The sequence below is a fragment of the Ctenocephalides felis genome, unplaced genomic scaffold (assembly GCF_003426905.1).
Source record: "Ctenocephalides felis isolate EL2017-DRISC unplaced genomic scaffold, ASM342690v1 CF-g0.4_SCAFFOLD_03573, whole genome shotgun sequence".
Lineage (NCBI taxonomy): Eukaryota > Metazoa > Arthropoda > Insecta > Siphonaptera > Pulicidae > Ctenocephalides > Ctenocephalides felis.
This window is the reverse complement of record NW_020539727.1, coordinates 16,124,429-16,146,804: the sequence shown is the minus strand read 5'-3', so window position 1 is coordinate 16,146,804 and position 22,376 is coordinate 16,124,429. Positions and strand designations below refer to the sequence as shown.

The following is a 22,376-nucleotide window of genomic DNA, read 5'->3' as shown; positions in this document are numbered from 1 at the left end:
GAGACAACTGGTCCATATAATTATAATATACATAAATAGATGGTGGGCAACAGTTGGTGGATTTTATAACTAAATGAATATACATTAGTGAAGTTTAATAATCTGGCGTCACCATCGATAAAAAATGGCTTAAATGATTTAAAAAACCATACGTTTTAGTAGAATATAACATTTCTTGATATCATATTTGTAATACTTGTATTATTACTGCTGAACAAGGTGGGTTGCTAATCTATAGATTACGTTATTAATAATTCATTTATAAAAAATGTGAATAAAAAGTTATAAAACTAGTGGGGTGTATGGCATCGTGTCTTAAGGCAAATTGCTGGAACTTCCCGTACCGTAACGAAATGTTCCAGGAATACTGAATGTTTTCAAATAGATTATTATTAATATTGTATTATTGTCTAATATTTATAAGAATTATCTAAACTGAATTGCAAAGTTGAAATTATTTGTTCAAAGTATATTAGAACTTTAGTCAGAATTAAAAATAAAATCTGAATTATTTTCGATATACAAAAAAATTTTTTTTGAAAAAAAAAGTTGAGACATTTTTTTTTTCCAAAATCAATTATTTTGTTAAGACAAGCAGAACGTTCTTTGAATCATTTAAATCGGACGCTTAGTTCTCTCAAAAACTGCCATTTTTTGCACATTTAGCTCCGTATCTTCGAAATGGCTGGGCCTGCTTTTGCCAAAATCTGATAAACACTTCCGCCAATCATTACTAATTGAATGTTTTTTTAGAACATTCAAATCGGATGCTCCGTTCTCTCAAAAACTCGATTTCTATTTTCTGCACTCTTTGCTCTTTATCTCCGTAACTGCTAGACCCGCCTTCGTCAAAGTCGGTTAATCCGTGCGCCCAAAAACGTGACTGGAAATTTGTATCCATAGATACTCACACACACACATACACATCCATTTTTTCTGAGGTATACCAAAATGTTCAGAAACCTTCAAAACGTCGAGAAAAGTAAAAATTTTCAATTTCGATTTTTGGACGATTACAATAACTTACCCTACGGGAAGTTAATAATATAATATGAAACAATTGCCTTGTTTATCAATAAATGCATGTTTAATGTTTATTATTATATATTTATAAAATATATTTTATCTAATTATACATTCTATTATATGTAAGAATATTTTATAACATGTTTCCAAATATTTAAATACAATTTAACAGATATTTTACTGATTTTCATCATGCTTCCTACTATGAATGGCCATGTGTTTGTTCAAAACTCTTGATACAGTAAATTCCTTATTGCATATACTGCATTTATAGGGACGCTCACCACTGTGAACGAGCATGTGACTTTTCAGATGAGATGGTTGTGTAAACGACTTCTTGCATATACTGCACTCATGGGGGCGCTTACCAGTATGAGTGAACATGTGATTTTCAGATGGCTTAATCGTATAAATGTCTTATTGCATTCCTTACACTCATGGGAACGCTCACCAATGTGAATGAGCATGTGAACCTTCAAACCGTGTATATCTTTGAATGCTTTATTACATATGATGCATTCATGGGAGCGCTCACCACTGTGAATGAGCATGTGTCTTTTCAAATTACTTAATTGTATAAATGTCTTCTTGCATATATTGCACTCATGGGGACGTTTACCACTGTGAATGAGCATGTGATCATTCAAATGAGTTTTAGTTTTGAATGCCTTATTACATTCATTGCATTTATGTGGACGCTCATCACTGTGAATGACCATGTGTGCTTTCAGAGTCCACAATTCTATGAATGTCTTCTTGCATATACTGCACTCATGTGAGCGCTCACCACTGTGAATGAGCATGTGTCTTTTTAGATTACTTAATTGCAAGAATGCCTTCTTGCATATATTGCACTCATGAGAGCGCTCATTACTGTGAATGCGCATGTGTTTTTTCAGAGTCCACAAATATATGAATGTCTTCTTGCATATACTGCATTCATGGGTGCGCTTACCACTGTGAATGACCATGTGATATTTCAGATGCCTTGATAGGGTGAATGTCTTATTGCATTCATTGCACTTATGTGGACGCTCACCACTATGAATGAGCATGTGACTATTCAGATACCTTAATTGTGTGAATCTCTTCTTGCATATATTGCACTCATGAGAGCGCTTACCACTGTGAATGAGCATGTGTCTTTTCAGATGAGTTACAGTTATGAAAGCCTTATTGCATTCATTGCATTTATGTGGACGCTCACCACTGTGAATGACCATGTGTGTGTTCAACCCTCTTGATTGACTGAAAGTCTTTGGGCAGATACCACATTTGTAAGGACGTTCTTCGCTATGGTTAGGCATATGATCGACCATATGTTTTGTTAGATGATGCGATTCTGCAAATGATTGATTACAAATGTCACAATCATAAGACTCCTGCTTGACTTCATCTTCAATTGTCACCTCGGAATTCATGAATCTATCTAAACACGTATCATCATCCTCAGAACACGATTCAGATTTAACGATAGCATCAAGGTCATCAAATTCATACTCATTTTCGCGTTTAATGTCTTCCGGAGAATACTCTGGTGGTTCAATTTTAATTACCTGATCATTCACTGACATAAATGTTTCTTCTGACATTCTTAAATATTTTTTACTGTTTGTACTCACTAAATATCTAAAAACTATTCGTATTCTAAATAATAATCTACTTTAATCAACAATCTTTTTCACTATTTTTCACTATAAATAATTTCACCAAAAAATACATTCATTATTTCAAGCATAGAGTTTATATATTGTATTGTCTAGGGAGTAACCAAACGCTTTGATCAGATATTTGAAGCATAGAGTATGTTTATAGAAAGATGAGACATTAATCAAATCGCGTTGATAATTAACAAGTGGCGCGTTTTTTTCAAATAAATGATAATTATCTCTATCTTAACAATATGCATATGGTTTTATTATCAACAATATTAACATTAATATTAATTTTCCAAAAAAATATCTTTTTCGAATATCGAAAACAATTCAGACTTTAAATTTTAAATTTAAAAATTCGGTATATAAAAAGTATGAAATAAGTTCCTTCATTCTAGCACCGCTGGATTTAGTTTTGTTTATTTACTTTTCAAGTATGTTTATATAAACGTCGTCCACCAATTCATAAGCTCTTATATTTTGTCTATAAAATACGAATAATAAAAGCTACAGTATTCATAATAATCTATTTAAACATTTAACAAATTATATTTATAATTATCAATATAAAAACATTTAAAATTCCTCGAACGTTTCATTACGGTACGGGAAGTTCCAGCAATTTGCCTTAAGGCACGATGCCATACACCACTAGTTTCTAATAATTATGGGGCGTATCTACGCCGTACGAAATAATGCGAGTATAAGTGAAGAAATCATATGGATAACAAAGTGATTTTTTTATATTTCCGAAATAAAATGCACGAATTGAAAAATGGCTTTGTTGAAAAGATTCAATGAATAATCGTAGTCATAATTTAAATTAGGCTTGCACCGAACATTCGGTTACTATTAACGATTGTATAAATGGTTATATACACGAACAAGTAAAGAACTCTTTTCTCAATATTCAAAGTACGCGTTATTGTTATATGTTTATGTTAAGAATCATTCAACGATTACATAAAGTCATTCAATATATTTAATCTGAACATTTCTAAATAGAGAGATATTATAGGCTCTTTATCGTAAATACAAACAATACTTTTCATTAGTCTTTATTTATACTATTATGATTAGCCTTCCTAATATATAAGAAACTAGCAAACCCGACAAACTCCGTTTCGCCACCAGATGGTTTCGTGAGAAAGATGAAGAATTTTTTGTTTCTTTTATATTTGAAAAGAAAAATTTTATTTTATTACACAACAGTAATGAATTTATTTCGATTACAAAAATGAAGTGTTTTTTAGTTGGACTTCTCTAAGTAAATGAAAGTGAATCTGCAAATTATCCGTTTCCTTGAAGTGCTCTTTGGTAAACCACATTTTTTGTTTTCTGGTCTGACGTTAACACAAAGAAAGCGGATGGTTTCCTAACTCGTGAACAGGCAACGTATAACTGCCCATGTGAAAAACAATGATGTTATAAATAAATCTATTTTAAATTTATCCCGCAAACACTAAGTGATTGGCCTTGCGACTTGTTATTGCGAACGCAAGGCGAACTGAAAATTGCAATCGTTTGAAGTCAAACGGAAGACCAGTCAGAATCATTGGTATGTCACCAAATCGCCAGCAATTTTTGATTGAATGGTGAAATTCAGTGCGTGTACATCATTATTCTTTGCGGCAAGAATTGCTCGTTGACTTAACCAAGCATAATTCTGATAATTCTCACTAATGTCATTACTCGAATTTTTAATTACGGTACGTGTAGTTCCAGAAATTTGCATTAAGGCACCACTAATTTTCTTAGTTATAAATCTTGCGGAGACTTTTCCAGCGAATGCAAAATTGTCGAAATCGGTTGGTGCGTTCTGGAGTTAAATCGTCAGGAAGGAAAACCCGACTTATTTTTATATATATATGTAGATAATATTGTGTTTATAAAATAGAATATTGAATGTTTATGAAAGAAATAATTTGAAATACATTTATATATCTGTAAAGAATCGCTTTTTGATTTATTTTCGTATCACATATAAGTATTCGGTATTCGTCCGAAAAGTGTAAATGGTGCCAAATTCTCCAAATAATAAAGAGTAACCAGGTCGATGCAAGCATAGGAATAAAAATTGAATAAACATGTAGTAAGTTAGTAATATAACAACTGCGAATAGTATTTACATTGATACGAACGAGTTTATGCTCTAAAAACCTGTCGAATAGTTGCGAATAGTCGAATAGTTGGTGTTCGGCATTTCGCCGAATATATTATTCGTTTCAAGCCTAATTTAAATTGTTTTGTTATTGGCCACAATACTAGAACAAACATGTGTTGCTCAAGGGGGTATTCTAGTGTAGAGCGATTAATTTTAGGTATTTTTTAAAGTGTCGTAAAAGAAAGCAATGCATGTTTTTACTATCCATTTTACCACTTGTTTATTAATATTATTAAAATACAAAACAAAAATTAAAAAAATATCGAAAATAATTCAGACTTTAAATTTTAAATTTAAAAATTCAGTATATGTAAAATATAAGATGAGTTCCTTCATTCTAGCACATAAAATAATATATTATGTAACAATTGCCTTTTTTATCAATAAATGCATATAATTTAACGTTTACTGTATATTTCATACAATTTGCACATAAATATTTAAATTCAATTTAACTGAAATGTTTAGATTCATTTATTTTCATCACGCCCTCGACTATGCCTGATTGATTAAATTCCTTATTGCATATTTCACATTTGCAACGTTCTCCTTTATGAATAAGCATGTGCCCTTTGAAGCTTCATAATTGTGTGAATGTCTTACTGCATATTTAACATTTATAAGGATGCTCTCTGTTATGAATCAGCATGTGCTTCTTCAGACTACTTAAATGTGCAAATGTCTCATTGCATTTATTGCACTTACAGGGGTGCTCACCAGTGTGAATGAGCATGTGCCTATTCAGATGCCTTGAACATGTAAATGTCCTTTTGCAAATATTGCACTCATGGGGGCGCTTCACCACTGTGAACGAGCATGTGTCTTTTCAGATCGTTTGATTGCATAAATGTCTTCTTGCATTGATTGCATTCATGGGGACGCTCACCACTGTGTATGAGCATGTGTCTTTTTAGTGTCCCCGATTGTATGAATGTCTTCTTGCATATACTGCATTCATGGGAACGCTGACCACTGTGGATGAGCATGTGTCTTTTTAGATTATTTATAGTTATGAATGTCTTATTGCATATACTGCACTCATAGGAACGCTGACCACTGTGAATGAGCATGTGAGTTTTCAGATGACTTGTTTGTATGAATGCCTTATTGCATATAATACACTTATGAGGCCACTCATCACCGTGATTGAGCATGTGTCTTTTCAGTGCACCTAAATGTGTGAATGTCTTCTTGCATACATTGCACTCATGGGAGCCCGTACCGCTGTGAATGAGCGTGTGAGATTCCAGATCCCTTAATTGTTTGAATGTCTTATTGCACTCATTGCATTCATAGGGACGCTCGGCACTGTGAATGAGCATGTGTCTTGTCAGATTCCCCATTTGTATGAATGTCTTCTTGCATATACTGCACTCATGGGGGCGCTCACCACTGTGAATGAGCATGTGTCTTTTCAGAACCTCCGGTTGTATGAATGTCTTCTTGCATATACTGCACTCATAGAAGCGCTTACCACTGTGAATGAGCATGTGATTTTTCAAACGAGCTATAGTTTTGAATGCCTTATTGCAAATAATACACTCTTGGGGGCGCTCATCACTGTGAATGAGCATGTGTTTTTTTAAATAAGCTGATTGTTTGAATGTTTTATTGCATTCATTGCATTTATGTGGACGCTCACCACTGTGAATGACCATATGTGATTTCAATCTTTTTGATTGTTTGAAAGTCTTTTGACAGATTTCACATTTGTAAGGACGTTCTTCACTAGGGTTAGGCATGTGATCGACCATATGTTTTGTTAGATGATGCGATTCTGCAAATGATTGATTACAAATTTCACAATCGAAAGACTCCTGTTTGACTTCATCTTCAATTGTCACCTCGGAATTCATGAATCTTTCTAAACATGCATCATTATCCTTAGAACACGATTCAAATTTAACAATAGCATCCAAATTCATCATCATTTTCGCCTTCAATGTCTTCTGCTGAATATTCTGTTGGTTCAATTTTAATTGCCTGATCATTCATAGACGTAATTGTTTCGTCTGACATGTTTAAATATTTTTAATGCTTATACTCATTAAATATTTACGAAATAATAATCTAATTTAATCAACAATGCTTTAAATGATTTCAACTAAAATTTAGTTCATTATTTGACATGTGAAGCATAGAGCAATGCTTTTAGAAAGATGAGACATTTACCAAAGCGCGTTGATATTTAGCAAGTGGCGCCCTTTTTCAAATGCATTATCGTTCTCTTGGCAATAAACGTCTTTATTATTAATTCCAAAATGATTATTACCTAGACAATAAATTAATAATAAATAATTTAGAAGAGAATTTATTAATTTCATGTCCTACATAAGATATCAGCTTTGTTTGTTTATTTCTAATCAAGATCATGTTCAAGAGCTGAAGATGGAACATTCACACCCTAGATAAATAAGCATATAGATCCGAAACGTCGACAATAAATAATAATTATCTGAAAAACTTTTTGGTTTTTCATTACTATTGAATTCCTTGTTTGAAACTCAACACATATATACAAATCAAAGATAATTCAATTTCATATAATTTGAAATTGAAAAATACACACAACTATATTTACCTCTAAAAACTATTTATTTCTATCAAGGAAATGTTAAGGTCCATCCTTAACATTTTTTCAAATTTTGGAATCAATTTTCTTTTAATTTTAATTTGCTTAATGCGGAACTAAATAATGCTACAATTCTAAATTTTCACCCTCCTTCCATAAATCTCTATTTCATAATAGCTATCTCAGTAGTCGAATAAATTTTCACCATACCGAGTGTTTTTCACTGAATTTTAATTCATATTTTTCTAACCTTATGATAACATAAACAAAAAAAGTATTAAATTATTATTAAAGTAATAAACATATGATTTTCAGATTTTAACGATCAAAATAAGATACTTTGCTGAAGAAACCATACCTCAAAAATGAATTCTGATGACCCGTGCATTGGCCCAAAGATAAGGGTTAAATTTTGAAAAACCCCCTCAGGGGGGGTGATCCAGATGCATGGATGGATCGGTTTTCCGAAGTTAGTGGAGGTCTGTCATACATTTGGACGCAATTGGGGCACTCTAAATGGGTCACAATAGAATTTTTCAAATTTTAACCCTTATCTTTGGGGTCAAAGCACGGGACATCAGAATTCATTTTAGAGGTATAGTTTCTTCAGCAAAGTATCTTATTTTAATCCCTAAAATCTGAAAATCATATGTAACTAGGAAACTTTTTTTGACCCTTACAAATCGACCCGCTCTAATGTTCATGCAGAAAAATTAAAACAATATTAAAATGGAATTTTTAATAATAAAATTAAATTGGTTCGAAATTGATTGGAGACAACTGGTCCATATAATTATAATATACATAAATAGATGGTGGGCAACAGTTGGTGGATTTTATAACTAAATGAATATACATTAGTGAAGTTTAATAATCTGGCGTCACCATCGATAAAAAATGGCATAAATGATTTAAAAAACCATACGTTTTAGTAGAATATAACATTTCTTGATATCATATTTGTAATACTTGTATTATTACTGCTGAACAAGGTGGGTTGCTAATCTATAGATTACGTTATTAATAATTCATTTATAAAAAATGTGAATAAAAAGTTATAAAACTAGTGGGGTGTATGGCATCGTGTCTTAAGGCAAATTGCTGGAACTTCCCGTACCGTAACGAAATGTTCCAGGAATACTGAATGTTTTCAAATAGATTATTATTAATATTGTATTATTGTCTAATATTTATAAGAATTATCTAAACTGAATTGCAAAGTTGAAATTATTTGTTCAAAGTATATTAGAACTTTAGTCAGAATTAAAAATAAAATCTGAATTATTTTCGATATACAAAAAAATTTTTTTTGAAAAAAAAAAGTTGAGACATTTTTTTTTTCCAAAATCAATTATTTTGTTAAGACAAGCAGAACGTTCTTTGAATCATTTAAATCGGACGCTTAGTTCTCTCAAAAACTGCCATTTTTTGCACATTTAGCTCCGTATCTTCGAAATGGCTGGGCCTGCTTTTGCCAAAATCTGATAAACACTTCCGCCAATCATTACTAATTGAATGTTTTTTTAGAACATTCAAATCGGATGCTCCGTTCTCTCAAAAACTCGATTTCTATTTTCTGCACTCTTTGCTCTTTATCTCCGTAACTGCTAGACCCGCCTTCGTCAAAGTCGGTTAATCCGTGCGCCCAAAAACGTGACTGGAAATTTGTATCCATAGATACTCACACACACACATACACATCCATTTTTTCTGAGGTATACCAAAATGTTCAGAAACCTTCAAAACGTCGAGAAAAGTAAAAATTTTCAATTTCGATTTTTGGACGATTACAATAACTTACCCTACGGGAAGTTAATAATATAATATGAAACAATTGCCTTGTTTATCAATAAATGCATGTTTAATGTTTATTATTATATATTTATAAAATATATTTTATCTAATTATACATTCTATTATATGTAAGAATATTTTATAACATGTTTCCAAATATTTAAATACAATTTAACAGATATTTTACTGATTTTCATCATGCTTCCTACTATGAATGGCCATGTGTTTGTTCAAAACTCTTGATACAGTAAATTCCTTATTGCATATACTGCATTTATAGGGACGCTCACCACTGTGAACGAGCATGTGACTTTTCAGATGAGATGGTTGTGTAAACGACTTCTTGCATATACTGCACTCATGGGGGCGCTTACCAGTATGAGTGAACATGTGATTTTTCAGATGGCTTAATCGTATAAATGTCTTATTGCATTCCTTACACTCATGGGAACGCTCACCAATGTGAATGAGCATGTGAACCTTCAAACCGTGTATATCTTTGAATGCTTTATTACATATGATGCATTCATGGGAGCGCTCACCACTGTGAATGAGCATGTGTCTTTTCAAATTACTTAATTGTATAAATGTCTTCTTGCATATATTGCACTCATGGGGACGTTTACCACTGTGAATGAGCATGTGATCATTCAAATGAGTTTTAGTTTTGAATGCCTTATTACATTCATTGCATTTATGTGGACGCTCATCACTGTGAATGACCATGTGTGCTTTCAGAGTCCACAATTCTATGAATGTCTTCTTGCATATACTGCACTCATGTGAGCGCTCACCACTGTGAATGAGCATGTGTCTTTTTAGATTACTTAATTGCAAGAATGCCTTCTTGCATATATTGCACTCATGAGAGCGCTCATTACTGTGAATGCGCATGTGTTTTTTCAGAGTCCACAAATATATGAATGTCTTCTTGCATATACTGCATTCATGGGTGCGCTTACCACTGTGAATGACCATGTGATATTTCAGATGCCTTGATAGGGTGAATGTCTTATTGCATTCATTGCACTTATGTGGACGCTCACCACTATGAATGAGCATGTGACTATTCAGATACCTTAATTGTGTGAATCTCTTCTTGCATATATTGCACTCATGAGAGCGCTTACCACTGTGAATGAGCATGTGTCTTTTCAGATGAGTTACAGTTATGAAAGCCTTATTGCATTCATTGCATTTATGTGGACGCTCACCACTGTGAATGACCATGTGTGTGTTCAACCCTCTTGATTGACTGAAAGTCTTTGGGCAGATACCACATTTGTAAGGACGTTCTTCGCTATGGTTAGGCATATGATCGACCATATGTTTTGTTAGATGATGCGATTCTGCAAATGATTGATTACAAATGTCACAATCATAAGACTCCTGCTTGACTTCATCTTCAATTGTCACCTCGGAATTCATGAATCTATCTAAACACGTATCATCATCCTCAGAACACGATTCAGATTTAACGATAGCATCAAGGTCATCAAATTCATACTCATTTTCGCGTTTAATGTCTTCCGGAGAATACTCTGGTGGTTCAATTTTAATTACCTGATCATTCACTGACATAAATGTTTCTTCTGACATTCTTAAATATTTTTTACTGTTTGTACTCACTAAATATCTAAAAACTATTCGTATTCTAAATAATAATCTACTTTAATCAACAATCTTTTTCACTATTTTTCACTATAAATAATTTCACCAAAAAATACATTCATTATTTCAAGCATAGAGTTTATATATTGTATTGTCTAGGGAGTAACCAAACGCTTTGATCAGATATTTGAAGCATAGAGTATGTTTATAGAAAGATGAGACATTAATCAAATCGCGTTGATAATTAACAAGTGGCGCGTTTTTTTCAAATAAATGATAATTATCTCTATCTTAACAATATGCATATGGTTTTATTATCAACAATATTAACATTAATATTAATTTTCCAAAAAAATATCTTTTTCGAATATCGAAAACAATTCAGACTTTAAATTTTAAATTTAAAAATTCGGTATATAAAAAGTATGAAATAAGTTCCTTCATTCTAGCACCGCTGGATTTAGTTTTGTTTATTTACTTTTCAAGTATGTTTATATAAACGTCGTCCACCAATTCATAAGCTCTTATATTTTGTCTATAAAATACGAATAATAAAAGCTACAGTATTCATAATAATCTATTTAAACATTTAACAAATTATATTTATAATTATCAATATAAAAACATTTAAAATTCCTCGAACGTTTCATTACGGTACGGGAAGTTCCAGCAATTTGCCTTAAGGCACGATGCCATACACCACTAGTTTCTAATAATTATGGGGCGTATCTACGCCGTACGAAATAATGCGAGTATAAGTGAAGAAATCATATGGATAACAAAGTGATTTTTTTATATTTCCGAAATAAAATGCACGAATTGAAAAATGGCTTTGTTGAAAAGATTCAATGAATAATCGTAGTCATAATTTAAATTAGGCTTGCACCGAACATTCGGTTACTATTAACGATTGTATAAATGGTTATATACACGAACAAGTAAAGAACTCTTTTCTCAATATTCAAAGTACGCGTTATTGTTATATGTTTATGTTAAGAATCATTCAACGATTACATAAAGTCATTCAATATATTTAATCTGAACATTTCTAAATAGAGAGATATTATAGGCTCTTTATCGTAAATACAAACAATACTTTTCATTAGTCTTTATTTATACTATTATGATTAGCCTTCCTAATATATAAGAAACTAGCAAACCCGACAAACTCCGTTTCGCCACCAGATGGTTTCGTGAGAAAGATGAAGAATTTTTTGTTTCTTTTATATTTGAAAAGAAAAATTTTTATTTTATTACACAACAGTAATGAATTTATTTCGATTACAAAAATGAAGTGTTTTTTAGTTGGACTTCTCTAAGTAAATGAAAGTGAATCCGCAAATTATCCGTTTCATTGAAGTGCTCTTTGGTAAACCACATTTTTTGTTTTCTGGTCTGACGTTAACACAAAGAAAGCGGATGGTTTCCTAACTCGTGAACAGGCAACGTATAACTGCCCATGTGAAAAACAATGATGTTATAAATAAATCTATTTTAAATTTATCCCGCAAACACTAAGTGATTGGCCTTGCGACTTGTTATTGCGAACGCAAGGCGAACTGAAAATTGCAATCGTTTGAAGTCAAACGGAAGACCAGTCAGAATCATTGGTATGTCACCAAATCGCCAGCAATTTTTGATTGAATGGTGAAATTCAGTGCGTGTACATCATTATTCTTTGCGGCAAGAATTGCTCGTTGACTTAACCAAGCATAATTCTGATAATTCTCACTAATGTCATTACTCGAATTTTTAATTACGGTACGTGTAGTTCCAGAAATTTGCATTAAGGCACCACTAATTTTCTTAGTTATAAATCTTGCGGAGACTTTTCCAGCGAATGCAAAATTGTCGAAATCGGTTGGTGCGTTCTGGAGTTAAATCGTCAGGAAGGAAAACCCGACTTATTTTTATATATATATGTAGATAATATTGTGTTTATAAAATAGAATATTGAATGTTTATGAAAGAAATAATTTGAAATACATTTATATATCTGTAAAGAATCGCTTTTTGATTTATTTTCGTATCACATATAAGTATTCGGTATTCGTCCGAAAAGTGTAAATGGTGCCAAATTCTCCAAATAATAAAGAGTAACCAGGTCGATGCAAGCATAGGAATAAAAATTGAATAAACATGTAGTAAGTTAGTAATATAACAACTGCGAATAGTATTTACATTGATACGAACGAGTTTATGCTCTAAAAACCTGTCGAATAGTTGCGAATAGTCGAATAGTTGGTGTTCGGCATTTCGCCGAATATATTATTCGTTTCAAGCCTAATTTAAATTGTTTTGTTATTGGCCACAATACTAGAACAAACATGTGTTGCTCAAGGGGGTATTCTAGTGTAGAGCGATTAATTTTAGGTATTTTTTAAAGTGTCGTAAAAGAAAGCAATGCATGTTTTTACTATCCATTTTACCACTTGTTTATTAATATTATTAAAATACAAAACAAAAATTAAAAAAAAAAAGTTGAAAATTGTAAAAACTGGCAGCTGATAAAGCGGGTGGTCTCAAAAAATTGGCACCTCAGTCTTGACATGATTTCAGCCCTCCTAGCCATTGGAAAGGCAAAAAATAAAAATATTAATCTACAATGATGTCGCAATCGCCCGAACTAGCGATGAGTAAATTTTTTTTTTTTTACAAATTGGCGACTGTTTGAAAAAAAGTGTTTTTTTAACTGTTTTTTGAGTTTCTCGATTTTTTCAAAAATAGTAAAGATTGGAATTAGGGAATAATCCTAGTTGGGGCTATAGATAGGTCTATAAACAAGACTCTCTGAACATTTCAAGTGAATCGGTCGATTAAAACTCGAGAAATCGTGTCAACAGTACTGGAAAAGTCTGTTCTGAGAAAAACGCATTAAAAGTTTTGCGTGAAGCCAAACCAGTATGGAAGGCCAAGTCAGTAAAATGCCTATATCTCCGAAAATAATTCAAATTTTCAAAAACCTTCTCGTACCCATATTCTTAGATAGTTAAACTTTGAAAATATGAAATAAAAAAAATCGATTTTTTGAATTTCTACACTAGAATACCCCCTAAAAGCGCTATACAATTTTGAGACATGGCCATAAGAAATTTTATTGATTCGCATGTTGTGTTATCAGTTAGACAAATATATTAATATTAATTTTGTAGCAATGATACACACACGCAAGTATTTGTTGAGGTGGCGCTTTTTGCTTTTGCACATTTATTATTATTATTATTTACATTTATAACAATGGGCTCAAAAAAGAAAAGGAGGTAAATATTCGAAATTTATCAGGATGACGAGGATAACACATCAATTTTATTGAAGAAAAATGTCTTTATTGTGGTAATAAACGTTTCAAGTGTTGATTTAACTTATATTCAGAGCACACAAATAATCAAAACAAAAACTCAAAAATGTGAGAACTAAATATAACACATAGTTATATATCAAAATAAAATAAATGCAAAGTATCTTTATAATTCTTTTCATTTATTTTATTTTAATATCAAATTAAAAAAAAAATTGTTATATAACTATGTATGTCAGCTAAATTCTGAACCAGTGGTTGCTAATCCAGTGGTTAATACTTATCATAAAAAAATCAAAATATGAAAAAAAAATTATAAAATAATATATTATGTAACAATTGCCTTGTTTATCAATAAATGCATATAATTAAATGTTTACTGTATATTTCATACAAATTGTACATTACATGCAAGAATACTTTATGACAAATATTTAAATTCAATTTAACAGATAGTTTAGATTCATTGATTTTCATCACGCTCCCAACTACGTCTCATTTAAATTGCCTGATTGATTAAATTCCTTATTGCATATTTCACATTTGCAACGTTCTCCTTTACGAATAAGCATGTGCCATTTCAAGCTTCATAATTGTGTGAATGTCTTACTGCATATTTAACATTTATAAGGTTACTCTCTGTTATGAATCAGCATGTGCTTCTTCAGACTATATAAATATGTAAATGCCTTATTGCATTGATTGCACTCATGGGGGCGCTCACCAGTGTGAATGAGCATGTGCCTTTTCAGATGGCTTGAACATATAAATGTCTTTTTGCAAATATTGCACTCATGGGGGTTCTTATCGCTGTGAATGAGTATGTGAGATTTCAGAGCCCCCGATTGTATGAATGTCTTTTTGCATACACTGCATTCATAGGGACGCTCACCACTGTGGATGAGCATGTGAGATTTCAGATCTCTTAATTGTTTGAATGTCTTATTGCATTGATTGCACTCATGAGGCCGCTCACCAGTGTGAATGAGCATGTGCCTGTTCAGATGGCTTGAATATGTAAATGTCTTTTTGCAAATATTGCACTCATGGGGACGCTCACCGCTGTGAATGAGCATGTGAGGTTTCAGAGTACTTGAATTTGTGAATGTCTTTTTGCATACACTGCATTGATAGGGACGCTCACCACTGTGAACGAGCATGTGTTTCTTCAGATTCTCTGAATATGTAAATGTCTTTTTGCAAATATTGCACTCATGAAGGCGCTCACCAGTGTGAATGAGCATGTGCCTGTTAAGATTTCTTGAAAATCTGAATGTCTTTTTGCATATATGGCATTCATAGGGACGCTCACCACTGTGAATGAGCATGTGTCTTTTCAGATTACCTAATTGTATGAATGTGTTCTTGCATATACTGCACTCATGGGAGCGCTTACCACTGTGGATGAGCATGTGTCTTTTTAGATTATTTATAGTTATGAATGTCTTATTGCATATACTGCACTCATGGGAGCGCTTACCACTGTGAATGAGCATGTGTCTTTTCAGATGAGTTACAGTTATGAAAGCCTTATTGCAAATATTGCACTCATGGAGGCGCTCACCACTGTGAATGACCATGTGTGTTTTCAGATGGTAAAATCGTTTGAATGTTTTCTTGCATACATTGCATTCATGACGACGTTCATCACTATGAGTAAGCATGTGAGTTTTCAAAACACTTGATTGATTGAAAGTCTTCGGACAGATTTCACATTTGTAAGGACGTTCTTCACTAGGGTTAGGCATATGATCAACCATATGTTTTGTTAGATGATGCGATTCTGCAAATGATTGATTACAAATGTCACAATCATAAGACTCCTGTTTGACTTCGTCTTCAATTGTCACCTCGGAATTCATGAATCTTTCTAAACACGTGTCATTATCCTCAGAACACGATTCAGATTTAACAATAGCATTAGGGACATCAAATTCATCATCATTTTCGCTTTTAATGTTTTCAGCTGAATATTCTGGTGGTTCAATTTTAATTGCCAAATCATTGTTATACATAATTGTTTCGTCTGACATTTTTAATGCTTATACTCACTAAATATTTACGAAATAATTCTTACGAAATAATAATCTAATTTAATCAACAATGCTTTAAAATATTACATATCATTTCAACTAAAATTTAATTCATTATTTGACATGTGAAGCATAGAGCAATGCTTTTAGAAAGATGAGACGTTTACCAAAGCGCGTTGATATTTAGTAAGTGGCGCCCTTTTCAAATGCATTATCCATAGTTAAACAAATATAAATTGGCATTATCGTTCTTTATGTCTGAACTGGCAACAAACGTCTTTATTATTAATTCCAAAATGATTATTACCTAGACAATATAATCAGTTTGGTTCAGTTATCAAGCAAGTGGCGCGTCTTTTCAAATTCTTTATGGTTAACTATGTCTCTACTGCTAAAAACAAACTCTCTGCTTGAAATGTCAAATAATCAATATAATTTAAGTTGATATCATTTAGTATATTTTAGAAGATTGTTGATTAAAGTAGATTCTTTAGAATACGAATATTTTTTAGATGTTTAGTAAGTACAAGTAATGAAAGTATTTCAAAATGTCAGAAGAAACATTTAAGTCTATGAATGATCAAGCAATTAAAATTGAACCACCAGAATATTCAGCAGAGGACATTAAATATGAAATTGAGGATGAATTTGATGCTCCTGATGCCATTGTTAAATCTGAATCGTGTTCTAAGGACGATGATACGTGTTTAGAAAGTTTCATGAACTCCGAGGTGACAATTGAAGACGAAGTCAAACAGGAGTCTTTTGATTGTGACATTTGTAATCAATCATTTGCAGAATCGCATCATCTAACAAAACATATGGTCGATCACATGCCTAACCATAGCGAAGAACGCCCTTACAAATGTGAAATCTGTCAAAAGGATTTCAAAAAATCAGCTGCTTTGAAAAAACACATGCTTACTCATAGCGATGAACGTCATTACAAATGTGGAATGTGTGAAAAGACTTTCAAACAATCAAAAGGGTTGAAAAGACACATAAAAATACATTCTGAAGAACGTGTCTTTAAATGCAATGAATGCGATAAAACATTCAGATATTCAAGTAATCTGAAAAATCACATGTTGATACACAAAAGGGTATACCCTCCTCAATGCACTATATGCAAGAAGACATTTCGTCGTTCAAGTAATCTGAAAAACCACATGGATATTCATAGAGGAGTACGCTCCCATAAATGCTCCATCTGTAATAAGACATTCACACAAACTAGTAGTCTGAACAGTCATATGCTCATTCACAGTGGTGTGCGGCCCCATGAATGCAACATTTGCAATAAAACATTCACTGAATCAGGTGCTCTGAAACGTCACATGCTTATTCACAATGGAGTTTACCCTTATAAATGCAGTATATGCAATAAGACATTCACACGATTGGGAACTCTGAAAAGTCACATGCTCCTTCACAGTGGTGAGAGCCCTCATGAATGCAAATTATGCCGTAAGACATTCACAGAATTAGGTAGTCTGAAACGGCACATGCTCTTCATTCACAGTGGAGTACGTGCCCATAAATGCGATATTTGTAATAAGACATTCACAGAATTAGGTAGTCTGAAAAGTCACATGTACCTTCACAGCGGGGTGAGCCCCCATGAATGCGATATATGCAATAAGACATTCACACGATTAAGTATTTTGAAAAAACACAAACTGATTCATAATGGAGAGCAGGAGTATTTTGAAGAAACACATGGCACTTCATAATCGGAAGAGTGAAGAAAATCCATGAAATCTTAACATATAATTTAAATATTTAAAAACATAAAATATTCTTGAATCTAAAATGTTCTATTCTTAAATATAAAAATAGTATGAAATATAGAGTAAACATTACATAATATGTATTTTTTTGATAATCAAGGCAATTGTTACATATAAAATTAATTTATAATTTTTTTTTTTTAATTTTGATTTTTATAAATTAAGTATTAATAAATAGAATTAGTGATGAGCCGATGCGAAAAATTCAAATGATAAAAGTGATATAATTTACTAAAATTAATCATTGCTTTCTCCTATGTTAGAAAAACAAGTTATTAAATTATTCAGATATAAATATTTTTTAAATTTTTAATCAATATTCTTTTTAACGCATTATTTCCAATTGCTAATGATTAATGAATTAGATTTAAAAAAAAAATCTGTTTTGAAAGTTGATATTTTAATTAGATTTCATTAGACATTTACATTAGGTTTGAATTGAGTGAAAAACCATGGACTATAGTCCATGACTTTTTGAAAAGAGTGAAATATATTTAACAAATATATATATTTGACCCTGCTCTTAATTTGTAATATAATTATTTTATTTGATAATATAATGATGTCAGAAATAAAATAATATAAATAGATAATACGAATAATATAGATCAGAAATAATATGAAAGATAATGATGCAAAAAGAAATAAAATAAGAGAAAAAATGCAATGTTTGTCATTGTGAAAATAAACGATAAAAATTGCGAAATACTGTCTTATTATTTCATATCTCTTGAAAGTTATCACACAGAAAAATAAGTCTGTATTTATCATTTTATGAATAGTCTGTATTTCTCAATGATATCCATAAATTATCACTAAACTATAATATATATATATATATATATATATATATATATATGTGTGTATATACACACATATATATATATATATATATATAGGGTATCCCAGAACTCAACGTCAAGCCGAAACTGAGAGATAGTATTGATCGTAACTATCATGAAAAAAATTATATTAAAAATTATGAGCTTCCCAGTGCAACTCAACGCTCAAGCCATCATTTTTCGATTATTATGGTCATTTTTTTATTAATTCTTTTAATTTAATCTTTAGACCCGTAACCGTAAATAACATATCTAGGACCACGGTTAAAAATAATATCACAATCGGCGCAAGTTTTCTACAATTAGGATTATTTGGTAAACTATGAATCTGGTTTGTTAGGACACTCTTATTTTTGGAACTTGAAAATGGGTTCCTGGAAACAAAGATTTAGTAACAATCACTATCTAAATTTCAAGAAAGTTATAAGATAGACAATTTTAACTTATACTTTTTGTATCTTATCAGCTCCGTTCAGATCCGCCTCAAGATAATTTTCATTTGTATTTTTTTTTACAAATAACGATTAGCATTTGTGCAAATTGGTTGGCGCGGATACAAATAAAAGTGATAAAGTATTAAATATATATTGCATTAGTTGAATTTATATATTTATATAAGTATAATAATTAATATTTATGCAATTAATCTTTTGAAATGGGAGGATATTTTTTAATTATTTTCATGTAAGTATTTTGAATAATTATTTTATAAATTTAATTTTAAAAATAATTATGATCAAATTTTGATTTATCACATCTCAAAAGCGACTTTTGACACAATTTTTTTCAAATTTTGAATTTTTTTTTAAATTGAACGACTTCAAAGATAAAAAATCGGCTCACACATATACACACATACTTTTTCCAAATTTGGTTTCATTCGATTCATATGTCGAGAAAACATAAAATTGGCAAATCGGATTTCTGATGAAAATAAACTTTTTCTGGCAGTTAATAATACAGTGTAAACTGTTTTAAAACTATAGAGTTTAAAATTTATAGAATTTTTAGAATATATAACAAAATTATAACAAAACAATTGTATAGAATATATTCTATAAATTTTGTTCTTTTGGGTCTAAGAGGGTGAGTGATCGTCACCCAATTAGACCCAAGTGAATTTATTTGGATGAAATAATAAGAAATAAAATTAGATAAGAAATTATTCATGATAATATTTGTTACTATACAATTTTTGTATGAATGGATCTAAATTGTATTTCCAATATTTATTTCTATAGATTTAGTGCAATACAATTATGGTTTTGTCCTTCCTATGCTTTCGAAAGTGGTGCCTTCGTGGCCACCAATGGTGATGACCACGTATGTGTGGTGACTGGTGAAGCAACAACATCAGCAGTTGCATGGAATACATTCGTCAACCCCAACGAAGGTTATAAAATTTATTATAAATTTGTATAGTTTGTTCACTGTTACTAAATAATTTAATTTAATCTGTTTTTCAAATTTTAGTCTTCTTTAAATTTTCTGTTAAGGACATAATTAGTTGTTCTGATTCTAAGGATTCCAAATTAAACTCTGTTTGAACAAAAGTTTTAATAGTTATTACTTATTTATGATAATACTATAAATTGATTTTCTAAATTGTTAACGGATTAGGAATTATGTCAGTGAAGAAAATAACGCATTTTTTATGTGTTTGATTATTTTTTTATTGAGCAGATACCAAATCAGTAAAATATTTGCCAGAACGTTCACGAAATCTTTTATGGGAATACAAATTGAATGACAACGTCTGGAAAAAAGACAGTAGCACAAAATTCCACTTTGCACCGAGGACTGATTCTACCTGGAATGGTTTTGTATAATTTTAATTATTTTGAACAATATCCTACTACTATCGAAACTAACAGAATTTTTAATATATCATTTAATTAATTTCATCTAAATTCAACTATGTTTCAACATTTGAAATAAAAATACTTGCATTTTCAGAGTTCGAAGAAAGAAGTATGAATCCATCAAATGAAAAAACTCTTATAGATTTTCCAAAATATGCAATCAATGATCAACAAATGTATATAAGTGCCTCGTTTAAAGTAAAATCCGATGCCCATGTCATGTTTTGCGAAAATGAAGATTTCAGTAACAGCAAATGTTACATGGTCATAATATCGGGATACGATAATACAAAATCTTTAATTCGAAAATGTGAAAATGGAATTCCACCAATATACTCTAGCGAATGCAAAAATGGAACTGAAACAAATCACATTGTAAGTTTCTTATTATATTGAAGAAGGATTCATATAATGTACGTCGAAAATTATATAATGTCTATAGCAAAATATAATTTTTAGCCACTTCTGAATGAGCGTCACTGGAATCATTTCACTTTTTTGTTACGAAAATCTAAGGAAAGCACTGAAATTATTGCATTTTTACAAAATAATGTAACCGGTGGAATCGAACGAATATTATATTATAATGATACAATGGATCCATTTGATATGAACTGGTTTGGTGTGAAAAGTTATAAAAAAAGAGGGCTATGGAAACTACACAATTGTAAGTTTTAAATAAAAACTAATTATGAAATAATTATAGAAAGCACTTATATATAAGTTACAAAATTGATGTTATAATTATTGATTAAATAATCTTAAAATTCTATTACCCTCGTCTCGTAATAGTACAAAAAATAGTACGTGTGGTAATATTACCAAAAATAATAATCAATGTCTTTATAAAACTTTCAATACTTGAATATTTGTTGTAACTCATTTTATATTTGGGCCATTATTTAAATATATTTTATTTTGGCATTATTTATTAATTTTGAACCTATCAATTTACTATCAATTTCCAAATCAATTTCTAAAACGATGAAGTTAAAATAGCATTTTGAATTATTTTAGTTATCTTGCTTATTACCTAATATTGTTGATATTCTAAGCTTTTGCAGTCTAAAAAATTTCACAAAAAATCTAAAAAGTAAATAAAATATTTGAATTTTGTGCGGCGCATTGTTCAATTCTGTAACTACCCTAGTAGAAACGAATCGTGGCGCAATATTGTACTTTTTATGGGCTCTATATTGTTTACCAATATTGCTATAATATTATTCTGTTAACATTTTCCCATATAAATCCAATATTAAAACCAATATAGGCCCCATATAAAACCGATATTGATAAACAATATTAAAATCCCATTAAAAACAAATATAAGCCCAATATTGAAAACCAATATAAGATTAATATAAATAAACAATATTTACCCTACATAAAAAACCAATATAAGCTCAATATAAATAAACAATATTTACCCCAAATTCAAAATTATTATTTAACCCACATTTAAAAATATTATTTAGTTTATATAGAAAAACAGTATTTAACTCATTGATAATGAAAGTTTATTTATTCTAAATAAATACATACATTTTTAAATAGTTTATGTATTGAATCTTAATAATTTTATTAACAATTTACACATTATTTTATGATAATAAGATATAGAACAATCAAAATATTTTCAGTCATTATAATAATTTGGAGGATCTTAATGGTAAATCATAATCTCATCTTTGTTAATCCTATCGCCTTAATTGTCTATTCATAAGTATTT

General features: G+C 30.8%; 3 protein-coding genes across 3 annotated transcripts; all 3 read right to left on the bottom strand.

Moving 5' to 3' along the window:
* Positions 1 to 1,334: 1,334 nt before the first annotated feature.
* Positions 1,335 to 2,618, bottom strand: LOC113389642 (zinc finger protein 501-like). The gene has a single exon (XM_026626661.1). The coding sequence runs from the start codon at positions 2,616 to 2,618 to the stop codon at positions 1,335 to 1,337; it is 1,284 nt and encodes a 427-aa protein (XP_026482446.1).
* A 2,869-nt stretch (positions 2,619 to 5,487) lies between these two features.
* LOC113389641 (zinc finger protein 91-like) lies at positions 5,488 to 10,924 on the bottom strand. Its single transcript, XM_026626660.1, has 2 exons — positions 9,399 to 10,924; positions 5,488 to 6,834 (listed from the first exon to the last, which is right to left on the bottom strand). The coding sequence occupies exons 1-2, from the start codon at positions 10,808 to 10,810 to the stop codon at positions 5,631 to 5,633; spliced, it is 2,616 nt and encodes an 871-aa protein (XP_026482445.1). The 5' UTR covers positions 10,811 to 10,924; the 3' UTR covers positions 5,488 to 5,630.
* A 3,828-nt stretch (positions 10,925 to 14,752) lies between these two features.
* LOC113389640 (zinc finger protein 501-like) lies at positions 14,753 to 16,153 on the bottom strand. Its single transcript, XM_026626659.1, has one exon. The coding sequence runs from the start codon at positions 16,151 to 16,153 to the stop codon at positions 14,753 to 14,755; it is 1,401 nt and encodes a 466-aa protein (XP_026482444.1).
* Positions 16,154 to 22,376: the final 6,223 nt, after the last annotated feature.